At 35.7% G+C, this 26473-nt stretch overlaps 3 protein-coding genes across 3 annotated transcripts in view; 2 read left to right on the forward strand and 1 right to left on the reverse strand.

The window, feature by feature from the left end:
- Positions 1-26473, forward strand: part of LOC129788711 (mucin-5AC) — a 1053002-nt gene that overhangs the window by 628228 nt on the left and 398301 nt on the right. The window lies entirely within an intron of this gene.
- Positions 1-26473, reverse strand: part of LOC129788789 (max-interacting protein 1-like) — a 204442-nt gene that overhangs the window by 94456 nt on the left and 83513 nt on the right. The window lies entirely within an intron of this gene.
- LOC129788774 (peritrophin-55-like) lies at positions 320-3140 on the forward strand. The gene is made up of 2 exons (XM_055825109.1): positions 320-2022; positions 2130-3140. The coding sequence occupies exons 1-2, from the start codon at positions 1983-1985 to the stop codon at positions 2921-2923; spliced, it is 834 nt and encodes a 277-aa protein (XP_055681084.1). The 5' UTR covers positions 320-1982; the 3' UTR covers positions 2924-3140.

The raw sequence follows: 26473 nt of genomic DNA on the forward strand, positions 1-26473 counted from the left end.
TTACATAGAGTTAACACGAGAAGAATGGGTGGTGTGAGAAAGCTCCACCACCCAAATTTCCCACGTTTTCCCACAAGAGAACCAACACACACACACACACATTTCACTTACTATATATCTCCCAAATATGTACGTAGCTCGTTGTATCAATTGAGATTCAGTGGCATTTTAGTTAGAGTTACAATGAATTTGCATTGCACCATCGCCACCCAAAACTACATGGTGGAGAGCTCATCTACAAAGTAATCTTCGCGCGTAGTAACGTACCTGGAATGAGAGAGAGAGACAAAATATGAGGAATTAGTAAGTTTGCGGGATATACTGGGTACGGCTAAAACATTGTTTTAGGTATGTGGAGAGAGCTTTTCTGTGCGAGTTTTGGGGGATTTCAGTTAATCTTAAATAAGCAAATTTGAAGTTTGTACAACTTCCTTTATGTTTGAATTTACTACATATGCCACGGAAATTCGGAATGTGTAAATATTCAGTATAGTTCCCAGGAATTTGCTAAATCAACAGAAAGGAAATTATTTATTTTTCAGCAACATAACAATAATTTTCCCAATTTTGTATAACTAATTCAAAAGGGAAAATGAATTCTTTTCTTTTTTTTTTTTTTGAAAGTTTGAGTAGTTTCTGAAGTAATGGGCCTAATTCAGCGACCAAGAAACCCTTGAAATCTTTGAATTTTGTACTGAAATTTCAAGATTTCAAGCGAATTTCAAGGGTTTCTTGGTCACTGAATAAGGCCCAATGTAAGATTTTGTTTGAAGAAAAGGTCATTAAAAAAATTAACTATTTAAAAATAAAAAAAAAATTAAAAATTGATAAATTAATAAAAATTAAAATATTTTAGACATTTTTAGCTAAGACACATTTCGCAAAGGAAAGCTTTTTATTGAAGCATAAGTAAACCATTATAAGTTCTAAGTACCTAAGTTTTTTTTTCATTTTCTTTAATTCTCGAGTTGTGTTATTTTGTTATTCTAAGAAATATAATTAAGGAAAAAAAAAATTCTTTAAAATCAGAACTTTTAGATTAGTTTAGCAAAGGCATATTTTGCAAAAGAAAAATGTTAGAGAATAAATTTTAAATTAGAATTTTCTTTTATTTACAAGATCTACGTAAGTTCTTGTCATTTCATTATTTCTTTCAATTCGCAATTTGCACGAGTTTTTGTAATCTTTAATAATAAATTTAAAAAACGATTTTTTGAATCAGAATTTCGAGACCGTTCTAGTCAAGACACATCTCACACAATGCCTAAACCCTTAAGATTTTATTCAAATAAAATGGAAAGAAGTAATAAAAGAAAATATTTTCCACAGAATCAATCTCAGAATGATTTAAAGCAGGAAGCATCAAAGAAAATATTTCCTTAATGAAGTCATCAACAAAGCTATAGCGCGCCTACCAATCTACAACTACGGCAAGACAAAGAAGGTGATCAGTCATACAACTTTCTCCCAGCAACACCTCCACCACCAATGAGGTAATCAAATTTTGCAATCTGAATGAAAATTTCCGCAATGGTCGATGACACCATCGCTAATACTGTCCCCCACGCAACAAAGATGAATGGCTTTTACTTCTAAAGCATTCTTTACTGACAGAAAACCTCATAAAGTATGTAGTCTTCTGTGACCTTGTAGTATCTAGAAATAATTGTGCGTGCCCCTTAGAGACGTAACAACCTTCGGAATATCTTTGGGTTATCAGAGAAAAGAGATTGCAATCAACAACACCTTTAGGATAATTAATTTTGTAAGAAGATGGTGTGGTTCATTTGCACTACGCCGTAGTAACACAACTTGACAATAAACTCCAAGAATTTTCACACTTCTTGCGGAATGTCTTACGATAATGTTAGGGGGATTCATCAATTTCTGTCATTGCGCTAAAATGGATGAGACCTTCCCTGATAGTGGTACGATATGATAATTCGAAGGTGGAAGTATAAAACCAGGTCAGAACCACTTGGATGGCATCAGAAACGAACAAGCCTTCATTCAGCATGAAGTGTAAGTGTTCCAGTGGAAAGCCGTTGTAGGCTGTTTAGTGTTCTTTAAAAGAAACTGTGGTTACTAACAAAGTGTTTGCCTTCTTTTTCTTCCTTTTCAACGTGTAGTCTTCTTGCTTGCGATTTTGTGCTTCACGGCCACATATGCCGCTCCATCGACTTTCTACGCCGACACCGACCACACAGATGGTCGTCCTGGCTGTAGGACTCAGGAGGAATTGAGCGTGCGCTTCTGGCGTAACAATTGGGATCCCGTTCACTACTGGGAGTGCGTTCAGCTCAACCAGGATGCCGTGAGACATCGCTGCGACTACTACACACTCTTCTCTGAGCAAGCACGAGCCTGCGTGCATGTTAACACCTGGGAATGGAGTCGTCCAAGAGAGCCACCAAGTCGTGGTGTTTGGGATGGAATTCCCCGTCCTGATCCCACTGACCAGTGGCCTCCATTCAACACTCCTTGCCCACCATGCCCAGAAATTACTACCCCATGCCCACCGTGCCCACCACCAGAGGATACCCCAACTACGACTACAACCACCACGACAACCACGACAACTACAACAACCACAACAACCACGACAACCACGACACCTTGCCCACCATGCCCTCCAGACAATGAACCACCAACTACTACCACTACAATCTGCCCACCTTGCCCAACCCCTGGTCCAGGACCTGGCGATCCACCACCAACTGGACCTCAGCCAGCATGCACACAAGAGCAACTTCCATGGTTGTGGGCTTCCGACAGTCCCTACTACTTCTGGCAGTGCCGCTCCCTCGGTGACCCACTCCTGATGCCCTGCGCCCCAGGAACGTGGTTCTTCCAGGATCGCCAAATCTGCGACTGGCCACCAGCTAGCCTCCAGCGCATCAGGCAACTCTTCAAGAAGGACTAAAAACAACCTTCAACGATCTACACACATACCCAACCTGCGCACACATTTTAGGATAAATGTAAAAAGAAAATCCTATCCTATATGGAAGCAGTGTCTCAGAAGAAAAACTTTTTCCAATCATTTGTTACAATTGTGAGAGTCCCCTCTATATAACGAACTCTATAATGTATCCCCTGAAGGAAGGGAAATAAAAGGAATTATGCAATGATGAAAATTATTTATTTTTCTTTTTTTTTCGTGGAGGGGAATTTGAGGGAAAACGTTTGGGAAATTTGAATTCAACATTGTGGAATTTTCTTAAATATTTTTTATTAAAACTAACGATTATTTTCTTTTATTTCTTTCAGACAAGGCGGCAGGTCAAGGATTAAGCAGCTCAATATGAAGAAGAAGGAAAATCAGTAAGATCGTCTAACGAGTTTTAATCGGTAAGTTAAGAATATTAGTCAGACAACTCAATGAAATTAACCCAAATACGTAATGCCTAGAAAATTAAATCCCTTAAGAAATTCTTTTAAGTTTCTGAAATATTGCACAGGAAGTACTAAAATTCTTCCTTTAATCATAATTTGACATTGTTAACTTTAGTAAAATTTCTTGCATACGAAAAAATTATTTAATTTAAATTATTTTTTAAGAAAATGGTTTGAATTTATTTATTATTGTTTCATAGAAAAAAAACAAGGAAAATAAACGTTTTCTAAACTACGGGTGGTATTCTAGGATAGAGACGCCTTTCAAGATCAAGATAAAAATCAAAATAAAGACCAAGACTGTCGGTATTCTACTTTACGACGAATTATCCAGGAAAGTAAAATCAAAATTTGCGTTATCCTACTTGTCAGTTTCTTGGTTTCAGCTTCGCGCCAAAGAAACTTTAGCGATATCTCTTTCTAACGCATTAATTTTTTCTATTGCGCTTTCTCGTTCGCTCTCGGATGACAATTGAACGAAATTTAAACACTTCATGGGAATTTCTTCCCTATTGCCATTACATCCAGGAGCCCTGATTGTATAATCTCGGCTATTATTCCCAGGCATTATTGCTCCGGGAATGGAATGAATATTGTCGGAGAGGCGCTTTCTGCCTCCAGATTATGATAATTTGGCGGTAACTGGGGGGGGGGTATGCTACTGCAAAATTTTGAATTTTTCTTAGGAATCGTGGTCACTTCTTCTTGCTATTGATGGAGTGACCTCCAGATTAAGGATCTCATCCCAGGATTGTCATATCCTGGACAATCCTAGGATTCTGGGGCAAGTTTTTACATTTTTTCCAGGATTAGTGGTCACTTCTCATTGGTAATGATAAAGTGATCTCCGGATTAGGGATCTCATCCCCGGATTGTCACATCCTGGACAATCCTGGGATGCTGGTGCAAAAATGTTTGTTTTTCGCCGGAATTGTGGTCACTTCTCATTGGTAATGATAAAGTGACCTCCGGACTAGGGATTTCATCCCAGAACTATCAAGCCCTGGACAATTAGGGAATGCTGGTGCAAAATTGTGGTTTTTTCGCCAGAGTAGTGGTCACTCCAACATTACTAATAGGAAGTGACCATAAATCCGTCGAAAAACCCACAATTTTGCACCAGCATCCCCTAATTGTCCAGCACTTGATAATCCTGGGATGAGATCCTCAATCTGGAGGTCACTCCATCATTACCAATCAGGAGTGACCACAATTCCGTCGAAAAACCCAGAATTTTGCACCAGCATCCCAGGAATGTCCAGGATGTGACAATCCTGGGATGAGATCCCCAATCTGGAGGTCACTTTATCATTACAAAGGAGAAGTGACCATAATTCCGGCAAAAAACAAACATTTTTGCACCAGCATCCCAGGATTGTCCAGGATGTGACAATCCGGGGATGAGATCCCCAATCCGGAGGTCACTCCACCATTACAAAGGAGAAGTGATCACAATTCCAGTGAAAAACAAAAAAATTTGCACCAACATCCCGTATTTGTCCAGGATGTGACAATCCGGGGATGAGATCCCCAATCCGGAGGTCACTCCACCATTACAAAGGAGAAGTGACCACAATTCCAGTGAAAAACAAAAAAATTTGCACCAACATCCCGTATTTGTCCAAGATTTGACAATCCTGGTACATCCCGGAGGTCACTCTATCATTAGCAAGATGGAGTGAACACAATTCCGGCAAAAACCCGTAATTTTGCATCCGCATCCCATATTTGTACAAGAGTTTTCATATCTCCCATACTGAATTTACATTGCCTTTACCTCATTTAAAAACCAATTTTTCAAAGGACCCCAAAACCGTCTTGGAATTTCACATAAATCCAAGACATTTTACGTTATAATAAGACCGTAAATCTCTATCGTAGAATACAGAATCTTGGAATATTTTTATCCAAGTCTCTTTTGACAACTCATTTTGTAAATCTTTATTTTGATTTTGATTCGTATCTCAGAATACTAAAAGTCTTGGAAGTTGTATGAAGAAACAAGATTTTTAGGTTATGGTTCGACCGTAAATCTCTATCTTAGAATACCAAATCTTGAAATATTTTGAATTTCCAAGATTATCCTGAAAATTTCTTGGAATTTTAAAGTAGAATACCAAATCTTGGTTTTTTTCTTTATTTTGATCTTTATATTTATCTTAGAATACCGCCATACATTAGAAGAAATTATTATATCTTAAATTCTTAATTTAAAATTAAAGATTTAGTTATTTTGAAATTAAAAAAAAAACTTTCATCTAGAAAAAGTTTTTTTTAAAGTTTTTTCTTGTAAAAAAAATTATGAAAATGAAATCTTTAAAATTTGTACTGAAATTTCAAAATTTCAATCCAATTTCAAGGGTTTCTTGGTTGCTGAATAAGGCCCATTAATTCATAACTTCTCTTAATTATTTAAAACACAATTTGGGTCATAAGTTCACCTAGAGAAACATTCGATTTTCTAGCTAGGGAAGATCTATTGCTCATCTAGAAAACCTTTTAAAACATTTTTTTTAAAAATATATCTACATAAAATCACAAATCTTCTATTTCAGCAGAATATTCTACAAGAAAACAGCAAAAAAAATAAGATCAGATGAAGGAAGAAAAAATAATCAAAAGAATTCCTCAAAGTACCCACTAGAATGGATCTCTAGTCGCAACTTCTTCGCATCTAATTGGATTGTCTTAATGAAGAAAAAAGGTGTGAATTTTCTAGTCATCATAAATCATTCCCACCCTCTCACTTTAATTACTCACTGCGGTGAGTGGAAGGTCTGAGGTTTTTGTAAAAGGGAATTAAAATTACATTTGACACGAGATGAAGTACAATGGATTGAGAAATGGTGCCTATTTCACCCGAAAAAAAAAAGCAGAGATCTCCGACATTTGATATTCAAAGTGATTCCAGTTGAGTCATTCTGTGAGATTTTACGACTTTTTTTTCTCAAATTATGTATACATATTACAAACTTCTCTTCAATATTCTATTCGCTTATATATTGCTGCTTTTTTTCCATTCTTTCCATGTGCGTCTACCCATCTGACAGGTTCGGTGAAAATGGTGGAAAAGCCCATTCGTGAGGAAAAAAATGTCCCGCATCGTTGGTACACGTGTAGTGTCATGCATGAGGGTTTAACCCCATCCACCCACACCACACAATTTTGGAGAGAATATTTTTGGCTTGTAAGGAATTATAATAAAATCATAAGACACCTGAGGTACGTATGTACAATACATAGCATCGTTGATGTCTCTTACTTTGGGAATATTAACACATCTAAATACATTAAAAATCCATTTACAGGGTGAACTCATTAAGCCATTTTGAGCCATTCTTTTGTTCCATACACACCCATATACGCATTGTATGTTCTTTTCATGCCTCCCCTACTTCCCCTACCCTCCTCCCTTCCACATGAATGTAGGTATAGAAATGCGAAGATAATATTTCCCTTTAACCACACTAATGGTATTTTATATAGCATTAATAAATGCTCTGCGAGCGCGAGTTTATAGGCACACAGTGTTGGAAGAAACATACAAAACCATGTGCTTGAGACATCCAAACGTATGTAGCATTTTTTTTTGTTCTTTTTATTATAATTTGCAGAGTGAATATTATGAATATTATTCAAATAATGATATAAAAAGGGGTGAATTTTATACACATCACATCTTTATGTACCAACTACTCCATCACGGTTCGTTTATCCAACTAAGTGATACCTTTGCTCATTGTGCAAATAATTTTCAGTGTTTGCAAATTCCATCAAATACTTTACCCATATTTTATTACCCATCTTCCATTTAATTTATTACCTCCCCCCCCCCTCCCTCCCAACATCTTTCCAACTCAAATCACAGAGTGAGAATAAAGAAAATCTGACTTGGCTTCTGTTTTGCAAAGGCAAAAAATTTTGAGGAAAAAAAATTAATTTGTGGTTGAACATGCGGATCAATCAAAGTCAATTTACATGGACGCGCGGCAGAGGCGTAGTTAGAGGTTTAGTCGAGGGAATGATTTTTTAGGATTTTTTTTTTCAAAAAAAGATGAAAATACGTTAAAAACAAGGGGAGTTTATCTGGACAAAATTATTCGGATCTTCGGAAATATTTGATTTATTCGATAATATTCGGATGATTAAAAATGTTAAATTCAAGCATAAAAACACTTAAATCAAACCGAAAAGTAATAAATTCAATCCTAAGAAAAAGACTGAATTCAAGCCGATAAATATTTGGTTTTAAGTCCCAAAACAACACAGATTGAGGAAGAAAACTTTAATAAAAATCAATAAAGCCAAAAAAAAGGACAAAATTCAAACAGAAAAGTAGTAAATTATTGCTAAAAGTAGTAAATTGAACCCAAAAAGACTAAATTCAAACCAAATAGTCGTAAATACGTTTTTGGATTTTTTCGGTTTTGAGTTTTTCGATTTTTAGCAAAAGATGTTTAATTGTAGCCAAATATTCAGATCTTCGGAAATATTCGGATGATTCGCCTAAAACACCAAAATATTCGCCAGATAAACACCCCTTGGTTAAAAACGATTTGACGTTTATTTATAAATGTTTGACATTCTTTTTTTTAAAGTTTGGAGTATAAAATATTGAATGTTTAGGGGAGACCGGGGTTAAAAAAGTCACTTAAGGGTTTAGAAAAAGCTCAAAATATCATATTTCTCAAACAGTTAAAGCGAAATGAATAGCCCATTTCTTTAGGAAATTTACTGCCCTACAACTCTTTCTCAGACCATTTTGTTCTATCTAGCTAGGAAATTCAATTTTTTTTCAATTCTTTATTCTCAATCCACATTTGATTTTTTACACAATATGATATTTTAGGCTTTTCCTAAACCCTTAAGTGACTTTATTAGCCCCGCCCTCCCCTAACGATTTTTTTTAACCTTTCAAGTTCCTTTTTTTTTTAACTTTAAACGTTTCTTTTCTTAACATTTTACGTCTTTCTAACAATTCACGTTCATTTCAACAAAATGTTATTTTTTTTACGTTTCTAATTTAAACTTTTAATGTTTTTATACCGATTTAAATATTCTTTTTTTTTTACATTTTTTAATGGAATTTTTAGGATAAAAAAAATCTTTCAAATGATAGAGAAAAGCCTGAACTTTCTGAATTTTTAAGGGCTGGCTTAGACACCCAAAGACAATCCCTGATTACGCCCCTGAGGGATGCAGAGATTAATTTTCTTTTGGAGAATGAATTAAGATTTTGAAGAAAATACTTGACAGAAGGCTCTTGCAGAAGCGTTCAGGTGGTTAATGAATGAACAGGATTTTTTCTTATCATTGAGTAAAGAAAATTTGGCTTTTTGACACTCAATTCGTACTAAAATTTTGTATTTCTGTTCTGTATTCAATAATTTAAAAATTCTTCTAAAAATCTTTTTATTTAAATTAATTTTAAATGAAAAATCGTGGCCTAAAAGTATTTTTTCCCCATAAATTCTCTTTCAAGAGCCAATGAATGGAGAAATTCCAAAAGATCAATTTTGCACTTCCGACCATGTTCTTTACTGAAGGGAAACAGAGAGAGAGAGGAAAAAAGTCTTCAGTGAAGTGGTATATGTTCCTCATCGAATATCTCACACCCCATAAATGTACGATGATATAAACTGAATGTGTGATGCTTCACCCATCAATGGATAACGTCCAATTTCCGGCATTTGGGACTGTAAAGTACGGGCTGGGTGCCATTGAGATATGGTGAGGGAGAGAAAAATGGTTGTGTGAGAGGAAAAAAAAAACAAGCATAAACTCCCAAGTCTTATACACAAATCATTAATCAGGAAATTGTATTTTGTATTTTCATGACCATCTCTCTTCTCTTTTAATGATCACAGGGTCATTTCATGAACGTGCCACGAGGAACGATGCGATGCGGAGGTTGGATAAAAAAGCGCAGCAATGGAATTAAATTTCTCAACATTGTCGAGAAGGGATATAAATTAAAAAGTTTATTTTTTTCTATTTTTTTTTTTGTTTCTTCGTATGTGGATCATTGCAGTGAAGAGGATTCAAGTCAAAATGATGTAAAAAAAAAAGTCAATTTGATTAATGCAAAACTATGCAATCAATTATGTTGAATTTATTAATGAAATTGCACGTACATAACGACTTGAACAAACACCTCCAAATGCAACATTTTATTTAATCACCCCCAGAAAAAAAAGAATAGAGTGCTATAAAGAGTGAGAGATGCTAAATCACAAGAAGATGAAACACGTGCACAAGGGCAAGGGGTTGGGAGAAGTTCAAGAGGGTGAATTGGAATAGTGACAAAATTTAAATTAGACTTTTCCTCAAGCCCTAATGAACTTTACAGAGACAACCCCATTCCCCCTTCAAACTTTCATTGCTCACAACACATTTTCATTTCAATTCCACCCGCACAACCCTCACAGTTTTGTGACAAAATTGCATATAATAGTATCACTTTAGGCAGGGGAAGGGGGGTAGATGGGGACGAAGGGAAAAGGGGATTCAAACAAGAAGATGAAGAGGGATTTGAACTTTTGCAAAATAATTCCATCAGAAGGGTTCACCGAGGCATTTTATATTAAATTTCATTCCTTTTGGCAATCGGAACAAAATACGAATGTACCCGACCTTCTTCAACCCTTGAATTTATCATCGCTTTGGTGGAGCGAGATACCCTCATGGAATTCATACAGCATTAATTTATTCAACACTCTCCCTTCAAGGAATTTTCCGTTGCTCTATTGAATTTTCTTAATGACTCCCATCACCTCTCCCCTGCCCCTTTCCACCCCCTTCCACCAGAACCATCATATGAGGGTAGGCACAGTAAGGTGTAGGAGAAGGAATTGAAAATTGGGTTGTGTATCTCTCCTTGTGTGAATTACAACTTTGAGATTACAGATTAAAGCCAAGACGAAGTAATAAAATCTGAAAATTATTAAATTTTTTAATATTAAGATGAAATTCAATATTTAATTGAGGTCAAATCAAGGGGTGATTATCTAAGAGAAAATATTCGGATATTCGGAAATATTTGAATGAATCGCAAAATAGAATCAAAATAATCTGCAGATAAACTTCTTTTTTTTTTTCAAGGAGCAAAAGCTTTCAAATAACTAAATTCAAGCTTAAACAATACTGAACTAACGCCGAAAAAAGTTATTTGCATTTTAGTACTAAAGAAGTTGAAATTAACTAAGGTACTTGAAAGGTTCTCAATTAAGGTCCAGAGAGCAATAAATTCAATCCGAAAAAAAAGGTTTTCAATCTTCAGTCCTAAACAGGTTCAGAGACTGAAGAAAAAATGTCTTGAAAAAGTTCTTAATTCAAGATTGAAAAGTACTAAATTCAAGCTGAAAATTTTATATTGGTTCTACTAGTACTAAAAAGGTTCAGATTTAAGACAAAAAGCTTAAGAAAGTTCTTAATTGAAGCCTAAACTAAACAGTAATAAATTCAACTCTAAAAAGTATTAAATTCAATTCTAGAAAATAACAAATTAAGACCTAAAATATACTAAATTAAAATCTGAAAGTGCTAAATTCAACTCAAAAAGGAGTTTTTCAGATTTTCTGTTCTAAAAAATTTAAAAGTAAAAAAAAATTCTAAAAAATTCAAACAAAAAGAATAAATTAAGGGTTTTTTATGAAGAAAATGTTAGGAATTGGCAATCTTCGGATGATTCGCCAGATAAATCAAAATATTCGGCAGATAAACACCCCTTGGGTCAAATGATAATGCTCCTTAAGGGTTGAAATTTAAGAAAAGAATTTTGTTATGTATTGAGCAATATTTTTTGAATTTTTTATAAAATATCTGTGGCTGGATTTTGATATAAAACAGAAACTTTTCTATTTGATTTTCCTACAAGTTTTTTCTATGTGAATGTAAATGCGAGAAAGCATCTTCTTTTCATGAGTTTTTTGCCTCTTTTTTCAAGAATTTTCAGTAGACGCTAATTCACAAAAAAAATATAGGAAAAGCAAATAGAAAAATCATAAGAGAAAGCCTGCGTTTCACATTAGAATGCAGCTACTGAAATTCTAACAATTTTGGAGTAAATGAAAAAGTTTACAACCTCTTGTGCTGCAATTTCAATAATTTTCCTTGAAAATTGGCTGTTTTAGGCAATTTTTCAATCAGACTTCCCGAAAATTTCATAAACTCTTGCCCTGCTGAACATATATAGGTTAACACAAATCAACCCCCACCTATAGAGCATAAAGAATTAATTCATACCACATAATATAATCCTATTTGTAATCTACCCTAAGAACGTCAAACACTATTTTGTTTCCCAAAATGTAAGCTAATTAATAACGAAAAGTGACTTTTTATCGATAGGAAGGAAGTGAATTTTAATTACAAATGCCCCGCGTGGAAAACACTCCCAAAAAATTTTTTTTGCTTCACAAAAAAGGCTCGACAAACCTTATCAATACGGGGTTGAACTTATAAATATTTTATGGGGGAGAAATTACACACAACGTTAGAAAAATTACCTTAATTTCCCCCCGCCAGGTTAAAGTGGGAAAAGTGGGAAAATTTTCATATTTTATCTCATGACAGATAAGTAAATTTATACAATGCTCGAAGAAGAAGAAAAAATGTGTGTCGAAGACTTTTTTTTTCGGAACATTTTTTGGCCAGAGAAACGATAAATTGTTTTCATTTACGAATGACCAATTGTCACATGTCAAGCACCTTATCCTAGCAATTTGTCAATCTTACACACAAATACGCACACGCTACGAGACAATGTAATCCTTGTACTTTCACGTGGTACTTGGTGGTATATGGAAAAAAGGAAAAGCTGGTGGTAGGGAGGAAAAGCTCTCGAATGTTTGGATGATACATTTTGCACCTTTTTTTTTGCTATGTACCATCATTTTACTATTTGCCCCACACAATTGCTAACAATATGATATTTTGCAGGTATTGAGAGGTAGCTGGGGGTGGTAAAGAAAAATTGGTGGTGGCTCAGATGTTGGAACGAATGGTGTGTGGTATATGCGGGTGATGGAGGCGCCTGGTGATGACAGAGAATTTTTGTGAAAAATCCCATACAAAGAGAGATTTTTTCCCATTGTAGTCCATGTGTCCAGGACATTTTTCCTCCCTTGAGAATCCCTTTTTTTTCTCTCCTTGCCCCACTCCGCCCTCGGCATGTTACAAATTGTCCATTTTTCCTTTCACCTTGAGAAAATTCACCCCGCTAAGCCATTGAGCTAAAGAATGAATAAAAGTTATATACGTGGCAGGAAGACGAAGTGTGGGAACTTTCTTCTTACGAGTAACAACAAAAAAATTCGTATATACCGAAATAGTTTTCTCGTATTATATTTATTTTTAGATTTTTTTTCTGATAGAAAAAAAACTGATTTTATGCCCTCCATTTTATTGACATTCCACTTTGAGTTTTTTGTTGTTGTTGAGAGCATTGCCGGTGTGCAAAATATTTTTATATGCTGCTACTTTTTATTTATCCACTCATTTATTCTCCAAACTAAAAATACAACTTTTCTAAGCATTTGATGTGAAAAACTATAAATATATATTGCAGAGAGTTTTGTGGTTGTTTGTGCCAATTTTGTCTCACACCCGAGACTCCTTCAAAAACAAACACACGCGGACAGTTGTTTTGAGTGGTTTTCAATGTAATTTTATTATCACACATAGCACAGAGGAAGAGCTTTTTGGAGAAAGTTTCGCGTCGCGGAACCACTTTTAGTTATTGGCAATGATGGGAAAAACATTCACCACAATAGCTTTGAGTTTGGTTTAGTTACTAAACATGGTTAAAGAGGTGGTATTAGTATATAGTTTTAGCAGTAAATTTTCCTCTCTTTGCACATTCTCTTCAATTCAATATTTACTCTTTGATGGATGATTTTCATATGTGGGGAAATGTGTATGACGTGAAAAGCACTGCAGATTTGTTTCTCAAACACCAATGTTATATACGAAATGAGTGCAAATTGAATATGTAATGATTTATACAAATTTTGTGAGAATTTTGAGCTTTCGTCAGTGTTTATACGTACAGAGAGTGTTGTGCTTCAACGAGAAATGAGAAAGAAAAATGAAAAATTGAGATTTTGCCTTGAAAATTTCATTTTCTTTAAAATTTTTTCTTACCCAAAATTACATTCGTTTCATAGGGTTAAGATAGTCCTTCAAGGGTTAATTTTTTCTCTGTTTAAAGTTTTTTTTTCTTGAGAAAAGAACTTCTTTATACATTCTTCAAGAATTCTAATTAAATTTAATCTCAACTAGTGTAGATGAATGCCCTAAATCCATCTTAAATCTGCGCTCAAGGGGTGTTTATCTGGCGAATGTTTTGGCTTTTTAAACGAATCATCCGAATATTTCTGAAGATCTGAAAAATAATTTGATTATTTCTTGAAAGGGAAATGGGGCCCAATTTTGACTTTCTAGTGTTTTTTTAAATTAACTATTAGTTAAAATTATTAAGACTTTAAATGTAGAAAATTATGGAAAAATAAGGGCCTAATATTGACTTAAAAATAGTATCAGATTTGTGAGAATTGATTTCCATTTAATATAATATTGAATATTTGATTTCACATGAACATCTTTTGCTAAAAATCGATAAACTTAAAACCAAAAAAAATTAAAAAACGTACTTAAGAACTTTTTGTTTGAATTTAATCTTTTTTTGGGTTAAAATTACTACTTTTTAGCATTTATTTACTACTTTTCGGTTCGAATCTAGTCCTTTTTTAGGCTTTTATAATTTTTTTTTAAAATAAATTTTGTTTTTCAATCTGAGCTGTTTTGGGACTGAAAACCAAATTTGCTTGAATTTATTCTTTTTTGGGGTTAAATTTACAACTTTTTGTCTTGAATTTTAAACTCTTCGGCTTGAATTTACTACTTTTCGGTTTGATTTAAGTGTTTTTATGCTTGAATTTAACATTTTTAGGCTTAGACCTATTTTTGAATTTCCTTGGCGAATCATCCGAATATTAGTGAATAAACCGAATATTTCCGAAGATCCGAATAATTTTGTCCAGGTAAACACCCCTTGTCTGCGCTCCTTCTCTCGTAGCATTTAAATTACGTACATAAAGATACATAATTTTCATACTGTAGCAGATTCATGAGGAAAATTTTAAGGGCACACACAGATAGCTCCTTTGTGTGCCCTTACGTTGGATAAAAAAGTTTTATTAATTTACACGAGGTGGATGGAAAAGTTTTTGTGTGTTAAATGTAAAATTTTCCATTCACAAAGTTTGTTTTCGATAATTATATTTTCTTGGCAATAAATCTCACAGCTGGCCCACCGAACCGGAAGGAGGAGAAGTGCTTGTATTTCGTGGAAAAAGAAAATTGACGTGGTGGTTAATGAAGAAAATCAACCCAAAGGCTGAGTTTTAAATATTAATGCACACACCGAAATATTTAATCGCCAAAGAAAATTGTCTCGAATTTTCTTCCGCAACTTTCTTGTTTTCTTTCCTTTTTTTTGTTTGGTAATTCATACTCTCTTTTTGGCATATATATTTACTATAGATGTATGTATGTATGTACAATACTCTTCCTGACATGTTTCAATCTCTTGCCTTGTTAAGGGAAGAAGAAAATCATCCCACGTTTAAGGGGTGGATTTTTGTATTTTATTTTTTATTTATTCACACACAGGGGGATGATGCAAAGTTGGAGCGTTTTTTTTTTCACCAACTTCTATCTGCCTTAACTGCAAATCTCTCACATGGCGAAGAGATGATTTTCTTCCTTGTACATTTTACTCTATATAATTTATGTTAATTTTAAATTAAAATGGAAATTGAGGGATTTAATGTTGATGGTGTGGAGGAATTTTTCACGCCCTGAATTTTTTTCTCTTCTCTCCTCCATCTTCTTCTTCTTCCAATGAGCTTTTTTTGTGTGCAGGGAATTTTTTTTCTCGCCATCGTCCCTTGAGGAAATTACAGTGTGAAGAAAATGATTCCTAGTGAGTGGGAAAATTTCAGCAATTGCGTATGTCATAGATAGTCATGTGGAAATGATTGATGATACCATCCCTTTTTCACCGGGGAAGGAACGTACCTATATATTGTACACATACACACCCTATATAGCTATATATGTGCACTATATCCTGCCTGTAGTATTCAACGAGTAGTGGGTGGAAGGGAGGAATTTGCATTTAATCGAATTAAATTTTGGGATTTTATCCTTTTTCCACAACTGTGGAGGTTTATAAGCTTTTACTACATGCGAAGGATGAAGGCACAACCCCAACCATCACAAGGGCAGCGGGGGGGAAAAGAGTCGCCACCACACTATCTCTTTCGTACAGTCCCACAAGCAGAGTGTATACAGTTGGTTGGTTGAATATTGAATTTATTAAGGGATTTCGTGTTGTACTAAATTTAATCTTGCCGCAATGTGCACATTATAAATATCTTGGTGGTGCTTTTACCTGTCAAAATTAATCTATTTGAGCAATTTCCTTTGGCAATATTTTAAGCTAGCATTGGTGTGCTTTCTCTCCACCCATCTCCCCCCCCCCATTTCCCCACGTGCACTGCTTTTCCTGCTGCTGCACCGCGCAAATGGAGGGAATCGTAAATGCTAATTCCATATGAAAAATTCACACCGTTGATATTTAATGGATTTTTCTCTCAACTCTGTTTCCAAGTGATATGTATGTTATATTTTCAATTAAAAAGATAATTTAGTGCCAGGAATTATGCTTAAAGTCCTGAAAGTTGATGAAAGTTTTATGGGATGATAACTTGCTAGCACAGAGCTTTTAAAAATTATGGGATTTTTCTTCCTTTTTTTCCACCTCTAAAATTCAGTTTTTAACGGAAAAATATTTAAAATAAAATAATAAGTATTTTTAAAATTTTTTAATTTTCCAACAACCCCCAACATTTTCTTTTCAACCAAAAACTTCCCCTAATTTTTCATCCCCATTTTGTACGTAATATTTCCGTCATGATTATTTTTAATTATTATTAATGTTTTACCCCTATCTCTCTTTCAGAAAAAAGAATTTTGCGTGTCTCAATGGGAAATTATATTTACAAATTCATTAGTTTGAGTCGAAATTTATTCAGAAAACTCTCAATGATGGAACTGTTGAACTTTTTTACCAGTATACTACCCCTAAAACACGTCCCAAAATCTTTCATTTTTAGGGGAGTAAACTGTGCGTGTGTGTGGAATAATAGGTTAAGCAAAAATGGTAAAATAATGTAAATTAATTAGGAGAAAATTACATTTCCCTCATTTTACACACAAATACAACAGGAAAAGAACTAAAGAAAATCCGTAAGGTGTGGTTTATTTTTCACCAGGTGGAATGAGAAATGCTGAGTGGTATGAATAAAACTTTCCGATACACCCCTGTGTGTGTGGGTGGGTGGGAAAATAATAAAGCTCTGGGGAGAACGTGGAAAATTATTGATGTTGGAGAGAAAGTTTGCCACATTTTTTTTTTATTTAATATCCATTCACTTTTTCCTCTCTCTCCCTCCTTTTTTTCCTTTTTCATCTCTCGCCGTGTGACGTGCGAAAGGCAAAAGCTCAGGTTTTTCCTTTTCTTGCTTTCCAACCCCTGAAAGGGAGGGGGGCGTGAGGGTGTCTTACGTGGATGAGAAAACAAGGAGTCTCAACAGAAAACTCCTCTTTCATGGTCGTGAAGAGATTACCCATGGGAGGGGATGAGGGCTTGAAGGGAGGTAGAAAAAAAAAGAAGTTTACACACGATTTCCACGTGCCCTGAACACTGAATCATGTTGAATGGCGGAAGAAGGAAAAGCGACTGAGGAAGAGCACCCAGAGGTTGGGGCCAACACGATATACTTTTGCCCGATAATAAATTACCGGCAATTTTCCAAATGTGAAATAGCAATTTTGTGGTTTTTCGCGTATTGATTTTATATTCGCCACATACAATCCCTCTCCAACATACATACATATGTATATAGCTCTGATATGTTGTCGTTTGTAACAATGACGTCTTTTTCTGCCTCCCAATTTGCCCTCACAATTTTCCCGGAGTTTTGTGACCGAAAATTCTCTTTTCCAGAGGTGCGTTTCCACGTTTATTTTTCTGGGAAAAATTCACCTCATACCTGATAGTTTAAGTCTGCCAAGATTTTCCGTGAGCTTTTCCAATGAGAAAGTTTTTTTTATACATATTATTTGTTTTGATTAGTGTACCGTCGAACGGGCTAAGTAGCTACATTTGGATTATTTTTAACTGCTTCTTTAATTAGTTATTAAGCTACCAAAAGGTTCTAAATTTCAATTTAATTAATTACTAAATATTTAATGAATTCTTAATAAAGAAACTAATTACTTTAAGGCCCAAAAATGGATGGATTTGATGCAATAAAAACTACTTTAACACTAAATAATTCGTTAAAAAAATTAATTAATTAGAGAAAAATGAAAAATCTCAATTTTAACCCTTTATGACGGTACTTTGTAGCATTTTCAGCCATTATTTGTTGGTACATTATGGATGTGAGTTAAGAGAAGGCATTTAGTGGGTAAACTCACTGTCACTCTGTACAGAAATTACCCACATTATGGCTGTTGGCAGCCAAGCCGCTAAAATGACGGAAGATGGTTTTATTTTCCCCGGAAAAATATACACAGCAAAAAGAAAATTACGGAAAACTAGACATATATGTGGGAATATTAGAATTTGGATGCAAAATCGTAGTAGAGTGTGTGAGAACATCAGAGAGAGATTAGACGACAAGTGCAGAGAAGCCGTGAAAAATCTTGTGACGAAGGAAAATCACCTCATGTACCATCAACCTCTTTACCAATTAAATAAACTATTCTACAATTTTGGGGGCTCGTCCGGGATAGAGGCTCTGATGGGTAGATTGAGGTGCTGTGATGTGTGAAGAGTGAATGAGCGCACGACGGAAATTCTTCTGGAAGATTGAGACGCTGAGACGATAGACGCCGAGACGCTGAAGGAAGAATTTCACCAGCTCAAGATCTTAGACGCTGAAGAGACGCATCAAGATGGTGAAGACGTTAACATTTGACGAAATTGAAGACGCCGTGGGAAGATTTAATGGTGAACGCCATGAGAATTTTGGTGAGTGGCTGCAGAAGTTTGAGAATTTGGCAAAGAAGCAGCGATGGGACAAGATACAGAAATTTGTGTACTGCCGGAAGTTGATGAAGAGTACGGCAAGGATGTTCTTGAGTTGTACGAGAGGTCTGACCAACTGGAGAGCATTGAAGAAAGGACTTGTGGAGGAGTTTAAACGCGAGGAAAGTTGTGCAGTGCTTAGTGACGATGAAGAAGAAGAGTATGATTATTCTGACGAAGAGGATGATGAGCCCGAAGATGAAGATGAAGATGATTCTGAGGATGAAGACGAAAGTTCTGAGGTAGATGATGATGATGAAGAGGAATCAGACGATGAGGTATGTGAGAAAGTAGTAGAAGAGATCGTTGTGGAGATTCAAAAGAATTGTGAAGATGGTGAATCTGGCGATAAAGAAGCAGCTGAAGAGTTTGTTGAATCTAAAGATGATGATTTTGAGAAAGATGATGAGGAATTTGAAGAATTTGATGATGATGAAGCCCCAGAAGAAGTTGGTGAAAATGATGATTGTGAAGAAAATGATGAGCAACTTGCGGAAATTGGAGATGAATCTCTTGTGGAAGCATTTGAGGAAATTGATGAGAAGTTTGAAGAGGAAATCCAAGAGATTGCAAGCCTTGAGATGAGTTCAGAGGAGGATGTGATCAAGGAGGATCAACTGGATGAAAAGATGAACGAGGATCAACTCGATGAGAAGATCAATGAGAAGACGGACGCCAGGGAAACTGTGAAGGATCATGAAAAATTGGAATTTGTTGTTGAGACGAGCAGGAGAAGAATTGAGACTGTTGAGCTGGAAGTCTTGGAAGATATCTTGAAGGAGATGCCAGAGAACAGCAGTGGACCGAGAGTGTTGTATTTCGACTATCGGGAGGTCAATAGTAAAATCAAGACGAAGTGATGTGAAGACGGATTGAGCTATAAAGATGACGACTTGGCGACGGAATTGGACTGTGATGGGATCATCCGAGGACGGATGATTAGTGTAGGATGGCCGAATGTGGGAATATTAGAATTTGGATGCAAAATCGTAGTAGAGTGTGTGAGAACATCAGAGAGAGATTAGACGACAAGTGCAGAGAAGCCGTGAAAAATCTTGTGACGAAGGAAAATCACCTCATGTACCATCAACCTCTTTACCAATTAAATAAACTATTCTACATATATAGACCCCTTGCAAACGCATACAGAGGGAAAATTAATATATATTAAAAAATAGCACCCTCATCCCCCTTCCAGTGTTTTCTCTGTGACCTCTCTGGTCGTTCTAAAGCTTCCAACACGATGATAAAAATCCCACCCTGAGCAAAAAAATGTATATCCCCATACACTGTTTGTCCCGGAGAAATGGTGAGAAAAACAACCCCAACGATGATGTTGATGAGAAATGATTTTCATTTAATTTGAACCACTTGAACGTGCCACACAACTAATTAATTGGTTTCATTCGCAGCCTCAGGGATACAAAACATGCTGAAAACAAGAATAATTCTATAAGTGCAAAATTGCGGGAAAAATCTCATGGGGTGTCTGTCGCGCCGTAATGAATTTTGATCTTCATGAGGAAAGATGGTGTGTTGTGCTGGGCAGGGTGGATGTTGACGCTCTGGAGAAAACTTTTCCTCATAGCTTGACCCATACCACCCCTCTGCCCAACACCATATCCCCGGCATACGAAACACTTTCTTTGCGAAAAGCTTCACACTCTTTCTTACCCTCTATATATTACAGTGTTTTAGTAAATTGACTCTCTCTTCGGTGCCACAATATTTTTCCCATTTTCCTCTATGGACTCTTGCAAAAGGCATTTTCGTCTTTTGCCACCCTCCCCCTAGCCCATCCCCTGGTTTTGGCTCTTCTTATGAAAGAACAGGTTGTTGGCCATTTTGGGGAAATTGGAAAAAAAACACCCTCTCCTTGGTAAGAAGATCGCAAAGGAAAAATATACATTTCCCTGTGGAAAGTATAAGGGGATGATGGAGGGGGTGGGATTGTGGGACAAAAAGAAGATTTTCATTTTCACCAAATGAGCAACATTATCTTATTTGGCCCTTTTCAAGGTTTTCATCAATTTTCCTCATGTTTCCCAAACTGGGGTGAGAAAAAGGTTCTCACTCTGAGTGTTTTAATTAAAGAAAATTCAACGAAAAGGAAAATTTACTTGAAGAATTTTTCAAGGAAAAAAAGTCACGGTGCAATTTATATATTAAAGTTTTCCATGAGAAAATTTGGGAGAAAATATTTTGAAAGCTTTTTTGATAAAACTTTATAAGAAAATTCTAGGTAATTTAGCAAGAAAAATTCAAAAGGATTTTCTTAAGAATTCTCCACAAAAAATGAAGCTTTTTCAGATTTATATTCTTCCTTTTAGCAAAAGAAGTTTAAATGATAATTTCGTAAAAAAAAATCCATTTAAAGGATAAAATTTTCGCACGTGGAGAATTTTTTTTAAATATGCATGAATTTTCCCGTGAAATTTTCCACCAAGTCTTCATTGTAGCAATTGTGTGGGAAATTGCTGTGAAATTCAAACGTCACATAGGCTTTGCAGGTATGAACTTTAGTTTTTAGGAGGAGCCTCTTGCAGGTGAAGTTATGAATTTTCCACCCACATACACTCATCATATTCTCATGGCTCTGCGTCATTAACATTCTACCTTCTTCCCCCTCCCCTCCCTCGCTTTTCCTTCCATGCGGAGAGCATCGTGTAATATTGTAAATGTTGGTGGGAAAGTAAAGAGTACCAGTACTTTACAAAACCCATGGGAAACTTATATTGTACCCATCCATGGATTAATTACACATGCCAGCAGCAGTTTTCCACCCGAGTTAGAAATCTGCTCAGGCTCATTTTCCTCTTTCCTCCTCCAGTCAACCCCTTGTCTGCCACTCTATGCGCGAGGGTGAGAGCAAATGAAGAGGAGGGTGATGATTTTCAACAATTTCCCCAAACAACCCCATCAGCGTACAAGCACTTCAACTGCCTCCCACACCACCCCCACCAACTTCTCCTGGAAAACACCACAGAAATCAATCACCCGAGCCATATAGAACCCGTGCATATGCATTAGACACACACGAGCACCTACTTCACACCACACGACCCATTATATTAACAGTATTCATTACACTTTGCCCGAAAATCACCCTGGAAACTCAACCACCCCCACCCTCCCTATAATACCTCGAGCACGCCTTGAGTCAATACACCGCGCGCGTCTTCGAAGATCACACAATATGTGAGGTATTTTGAGAAATCTATTTATTTGAGAGAATCAATACAAGGGGTAGAAAATTTATGTCATTTGAAGTGAAAAAGATTTCTTGAGCGCACACGTGCTGTGAATTAACTCACAAAACCACCCCCAATCTCAAATATTGAGCATAAATATCGTGTGCAACCCTCTAATGGAAATCCCACCCACACAATGCCTCCGCCCCAAAACAAAAATAATACCTAAATAGGAAAAAAAAAGAAGAAGAACAAACCCCCAAACCAATGTGGATGTGTCTTGAAGCGCTTACTCAAGGTAAAAGGTGTGATGGGAAATATTCATGTGTTTGTTGTTTATAAAACATGAACACCGCATGGAATTGCCTTAAATTTCCGTACCAATAAAATCTAATCTAATTATAGAATTCCAACACCTCGCACCGTACCTCGTTCCCAACCACCCACCCACCCCCTTTTGCCATCAATTTCAAAATGCCGCCTTTCCCATCCGCAAACCAAACACCTTCTATGTGTATCACATACAAACAACCCCGATACCTATATATGAGTTATTTTCCTGCCACATAGGGCAAAAAAAGGCAGTACTGTGTGGTGAAAAAAAAACCCACCTAGTGTGTGAAAAAAAGAAGCATTTTCATCATAATTTTCATCTGAGAGCGATGAAAATAATTGATTTTCCAGAGTGACGCACACCAAAGAGGTGTCAACATCAATCAACAGTTTAATTTGTCACCTCTCTTGTGATTGGGAGTCTATCTATATACCTACATAATATATATATTGGATAGAAGAGGAAAAATGTTTGAGTGTGCAAAGTACAAAAGAAGGGAGATAAAGAGAAAACATACCCTCTACTTTATGTTTTGTATGCCTTTCAATGTGGAGCTTTTTGCACTAAAAAACTAGGAAGTTGCTGCTTTATCAAATCCGTTTAACCAGGCATTTGCTCCACTGTATGGGTGTGTGTGAAAAATGAGACAACACATACGTGCAATGGGTACAGAGTAGCATTTATGCTGGAAAATATCAAAGAGATTCACGTGAAATTTGTAAGAGGCGTAAGAAGTAAAATAGAGTGCGTAAACAGAGAGGCAGAGTATGCGTAAATAGGTTAATTATTGCATTAAGAATTTACAAAATAACGTAATCAGTGTAAAAAGTTAAAACTGAGTGAGTGTGAAACGAATTAGGAGTAAGCAAAGTAATTTCAATTTAAGAGCTCAAAATAAAACATAAAACGTGAAACAAAACCAACAAAGTTCGGAGTTTAAATTTGCTGTTATTAAGCCTGTTACGTAAGGAACATAACCTCAAATTTCTTTGCTAGAATTACATGTAAAGTTCACAATGTTAAATCATATACAGAGCAAAAGAACAAAACCAAAAACTTCGCGTTTAAAAAAATATAAAAGCGGCTTAAAGAAAACTGATCTGCTCCACGTTTACTCAGTTACACTGATTACGTGTTTTACATTTCTATATGAGTTCTCTTCATAAATTATTTTTGATATAAAATTATGTAAAATATTCGACTAATTAATCTAATAATTCTAGAGGGAAAATTGGCAAACAAAATTGCAATGAAAATTATTTTAAAGACCCCTGACGTTGACCTATGTGCATGAGAAGGTCTTTTGATTTTCCCTCCTAGCTAAAGCATCACATTAACGAATAATAGAAAATAAATTTCTATTATTAGAATTCTTTTTTATTGAAAATTCTAAATACAAAAGATTTTTTCTTCTTCTAAATAACCACCCAAAGGGCTTTCCATTTAAACAATCCACTCAATGAATTTTATTGAACCCCTGTTCGGTGTGTGCCTGCCAGGGGGTGAGCAACAAATTGTGCGAACATCAAAAAGCTCTCAAAAATGTCTGTGTCCTCATCAAATATGGCGCGGGGAATGTATATGCCAATTTGGTGGGAAAATAAATCGAGAATATAATTCTTTTATATAACCTAATCAATATATCTATATATACGCTTATTTTCAAACTCAATACCCTCCACACATAAGAACCCCCCATAAAAGATATCGTGAAACATTTTTTTCTTCACAAAATATGCCTCGCTGTTTTTATGTCCGTGTGGCTTTTTGGGGGTGCCAAAGCACCACCCTCTGTTATACCTCCATCCGGAAGTGCTATGTATTGTGAACTTTTGTGAATGATATACATATCAATTCCCTGATCGTTTAAAATCCCCTTTTGCACAATAAATTCTCACATACAATTTTCATTGAATTATAATTAAATGGGATATTTTCTAAAACAAACCCCATATCCCGTGTTGGGCCATTAACCTGCCATGGATGGAATTTTGAGTATGTCGCTGTGTATTATGTATTTTATTACACGTTATAGTATTGGGTGGTGAGATGGATATTTCGTCCTTTTAATTGGCTAATCGGAAAATGTCATTAAAATTAATTACTGTGTAGATTGATTGTATCTATAGCCCTCACACTGTGGTGGAATATTTATTTTCATAAATTATTACACTCTTACATCACGTTGCGCTACAAACTCTTGATTCTCGGTGGTCGCTCATGCGGGACGTTGGGTGGAGGTGTTAGAAATGGAAAGGGCACCCATGGTGTGGGGTAAGGTGAATGAGAAAAGCTCGCTGTGAGTGAAAAGTGTCGCATGTTGCGGGGGGGCAAAATGTGTGTACGTGGAGGGAGTTTCGGGGGGAACGAGGGGGTGGTGCAAAAGTGATGGAAACGGGCGTCGTTTTCATGACGCGGCAACGTCATTATGTGCATATGGCAGTCTAATTAATTCCTTTATCATATCGATTTATCCGTTCAATGACATTTAATGAAGCACCAACACACACCCCAATATGTACTCCGCATGTTCCGCATAAACTTTCTGTGTACACACACTTTATAGCACACGGGGCCTCGCAGGAATGTATGTGCGCGCAAATGGGATGTATGCGACACATATTATAAATTTATCCTGGGAAGGAATATTAATAAAAATTCAAATTGTACCCCAGGCATAGCCCTCATATGTACCTACGTATCCAAAGAGATAAGCCAGTGAGGTGAATGAATTTTTTTTTGTGTAAAAAAAAGACATGGCATATGTTCTTTCATGATATCAATTTTGTGCGGCTAAAAATACGTATAAGAAGAAGAAGACGAAATTAAAGGAAAGTCTGCCTTTTTATCACATTAATAGGGACTATACTCTTAGAAGGACAATTAGATTGTTTTAACATTATAAATAAAACGTATGGAAATCTAAATTTTTACGGTATTTTCTTCTCTGTATAATTAGAGAAGGAGTCTATCCATTTTGAGGCATTCATGGCACGAATGAAAGTAACACGATAAAGAAGAATTTAAACATAATAAAACAGTCAAAAAATCATTGAATAGCGACCATAAAATGTTCAATTTTTCTCCGAAATAATCTTGGAAAGAAGTACTGAAAAATACCAAAGCCACGCCTCCATTCTACTTAAATTTTCTTTAAAATTCATACAACATATGCGCCAATGCTTCAAATAAAGACTTTTTATTGTTTTTCGTGCAAATTTTCCAGCTGCTTCCATTTACCTCTTTTGTTTTCAATAATTTTTAAATTCAAATTTAAATAAAGCCTCAAAATGAATAAACTCCTTTCTTATTATCCTGATCAGTCGGGTGAAAAGCCATGTCAACCATGGAATATTTTATCCAACTATTATTAATAATTTCAATTTCCAAGAAAAAGAAAAGTCGGAAATAATCTTCGTTTTTCAGTGAAAAGTGTCTCTCTGTATGGTCTGTGGGCAACCCCCTGGTGTTGGGTACATACTGGGTCATTTTCTTTGCAAATTATTGAAGAAAATTAAATAAAATTGCATACAATTTCCATGGTTAATTCCCACATTTCCATTTTATATACGGCTCTTTGTCTCCCATTTATGGTTATCATTGCCCTCCTCCCCAACTCTTGCTCGGAAAGTTTCCACGGAGAAATGGGGAACACACGTCCATGGGAAGATACTTGCGGACTTGTAGCCGGCGTATGACGAAGGGATGGTGCGGAGTTGGGGGCAAAAGGCATGGAGGAATTACACGTAATATGGATATGGTGTAGCTTTTACAACATTGTCGTGTGAAATGCAAATGGCCCAGCCATGAAATGCATGACCTGTGCGCGCATGCCTATTAAATTTATCGCAATATCACATCTCGCCCTTATTTCATACACACCACATTACCTCCCTCCTCACACTCACCCTCATTGCGCGTCTTGAACACTTCCAGCCCTCAGGCTGTAGTTTTTTTCTACGCCACAAAATATCTCAAAATTTATACTGACACATTTTTAGGTGAGGTCTCTCTTTGAATGTTGAGTTGGTAATAAATGACGGCAGTCAAGTATCACATGGAAATCCATTTAAATCCAACCTTGGTCCAACCCCTTGCATAATTATCTATGTTTTCGTATTTTTATGTAAAAAATTATCAAAAACTCTTTAGAAATTAATTAATTCTTTGAAGCTTTTACGAATAAATCTTACTTTATAAATTTTCAGTTAAAATTTAGCTCAATTAATTCTTTGAAAAGGATTCATAAATAAAATCCAAAGACTTTCAGATGATATTTCCGCGGAATTCAATCAGTTCTCCAAGATATATTTTCAATCATTAAAACGAAGGCAATTTAATGTTTTTTCCCTTTAAAAAAATCAATCTTTGAATCTTTATATGTTCCTT

Source organism: Lutzomyia longipalpis, chromosome 2, assembly GCF_024334085.1.
Source record: "Lutzomyia longipalpis isolate SR_M1_2022 chromosome 2, ASM2433408v1".
NCBI lineage: Eukaryota > Metazoa > Arthropoda > Insecta > Diptera > Psychodidae > Lutzomyia > Lutzomyia longipalpis.

Excerpts from the sequence above, each read along its gene's own strand:
- LOC129788774 (XM_055825109.1), top strand. The coding sequence starts at position 1,983 with ATGGCATCAGAAACGAACAAGCCTTCATTCAGCATGAAGT. Across the intron at positions 2,023-2,129 it reads GCCTTCATTCAGCATGAAGT|TCTTCTTGCTTGCGATTTTG; the intron begins GTAAGTGTTCCA and ends TTCAACGTGTAG.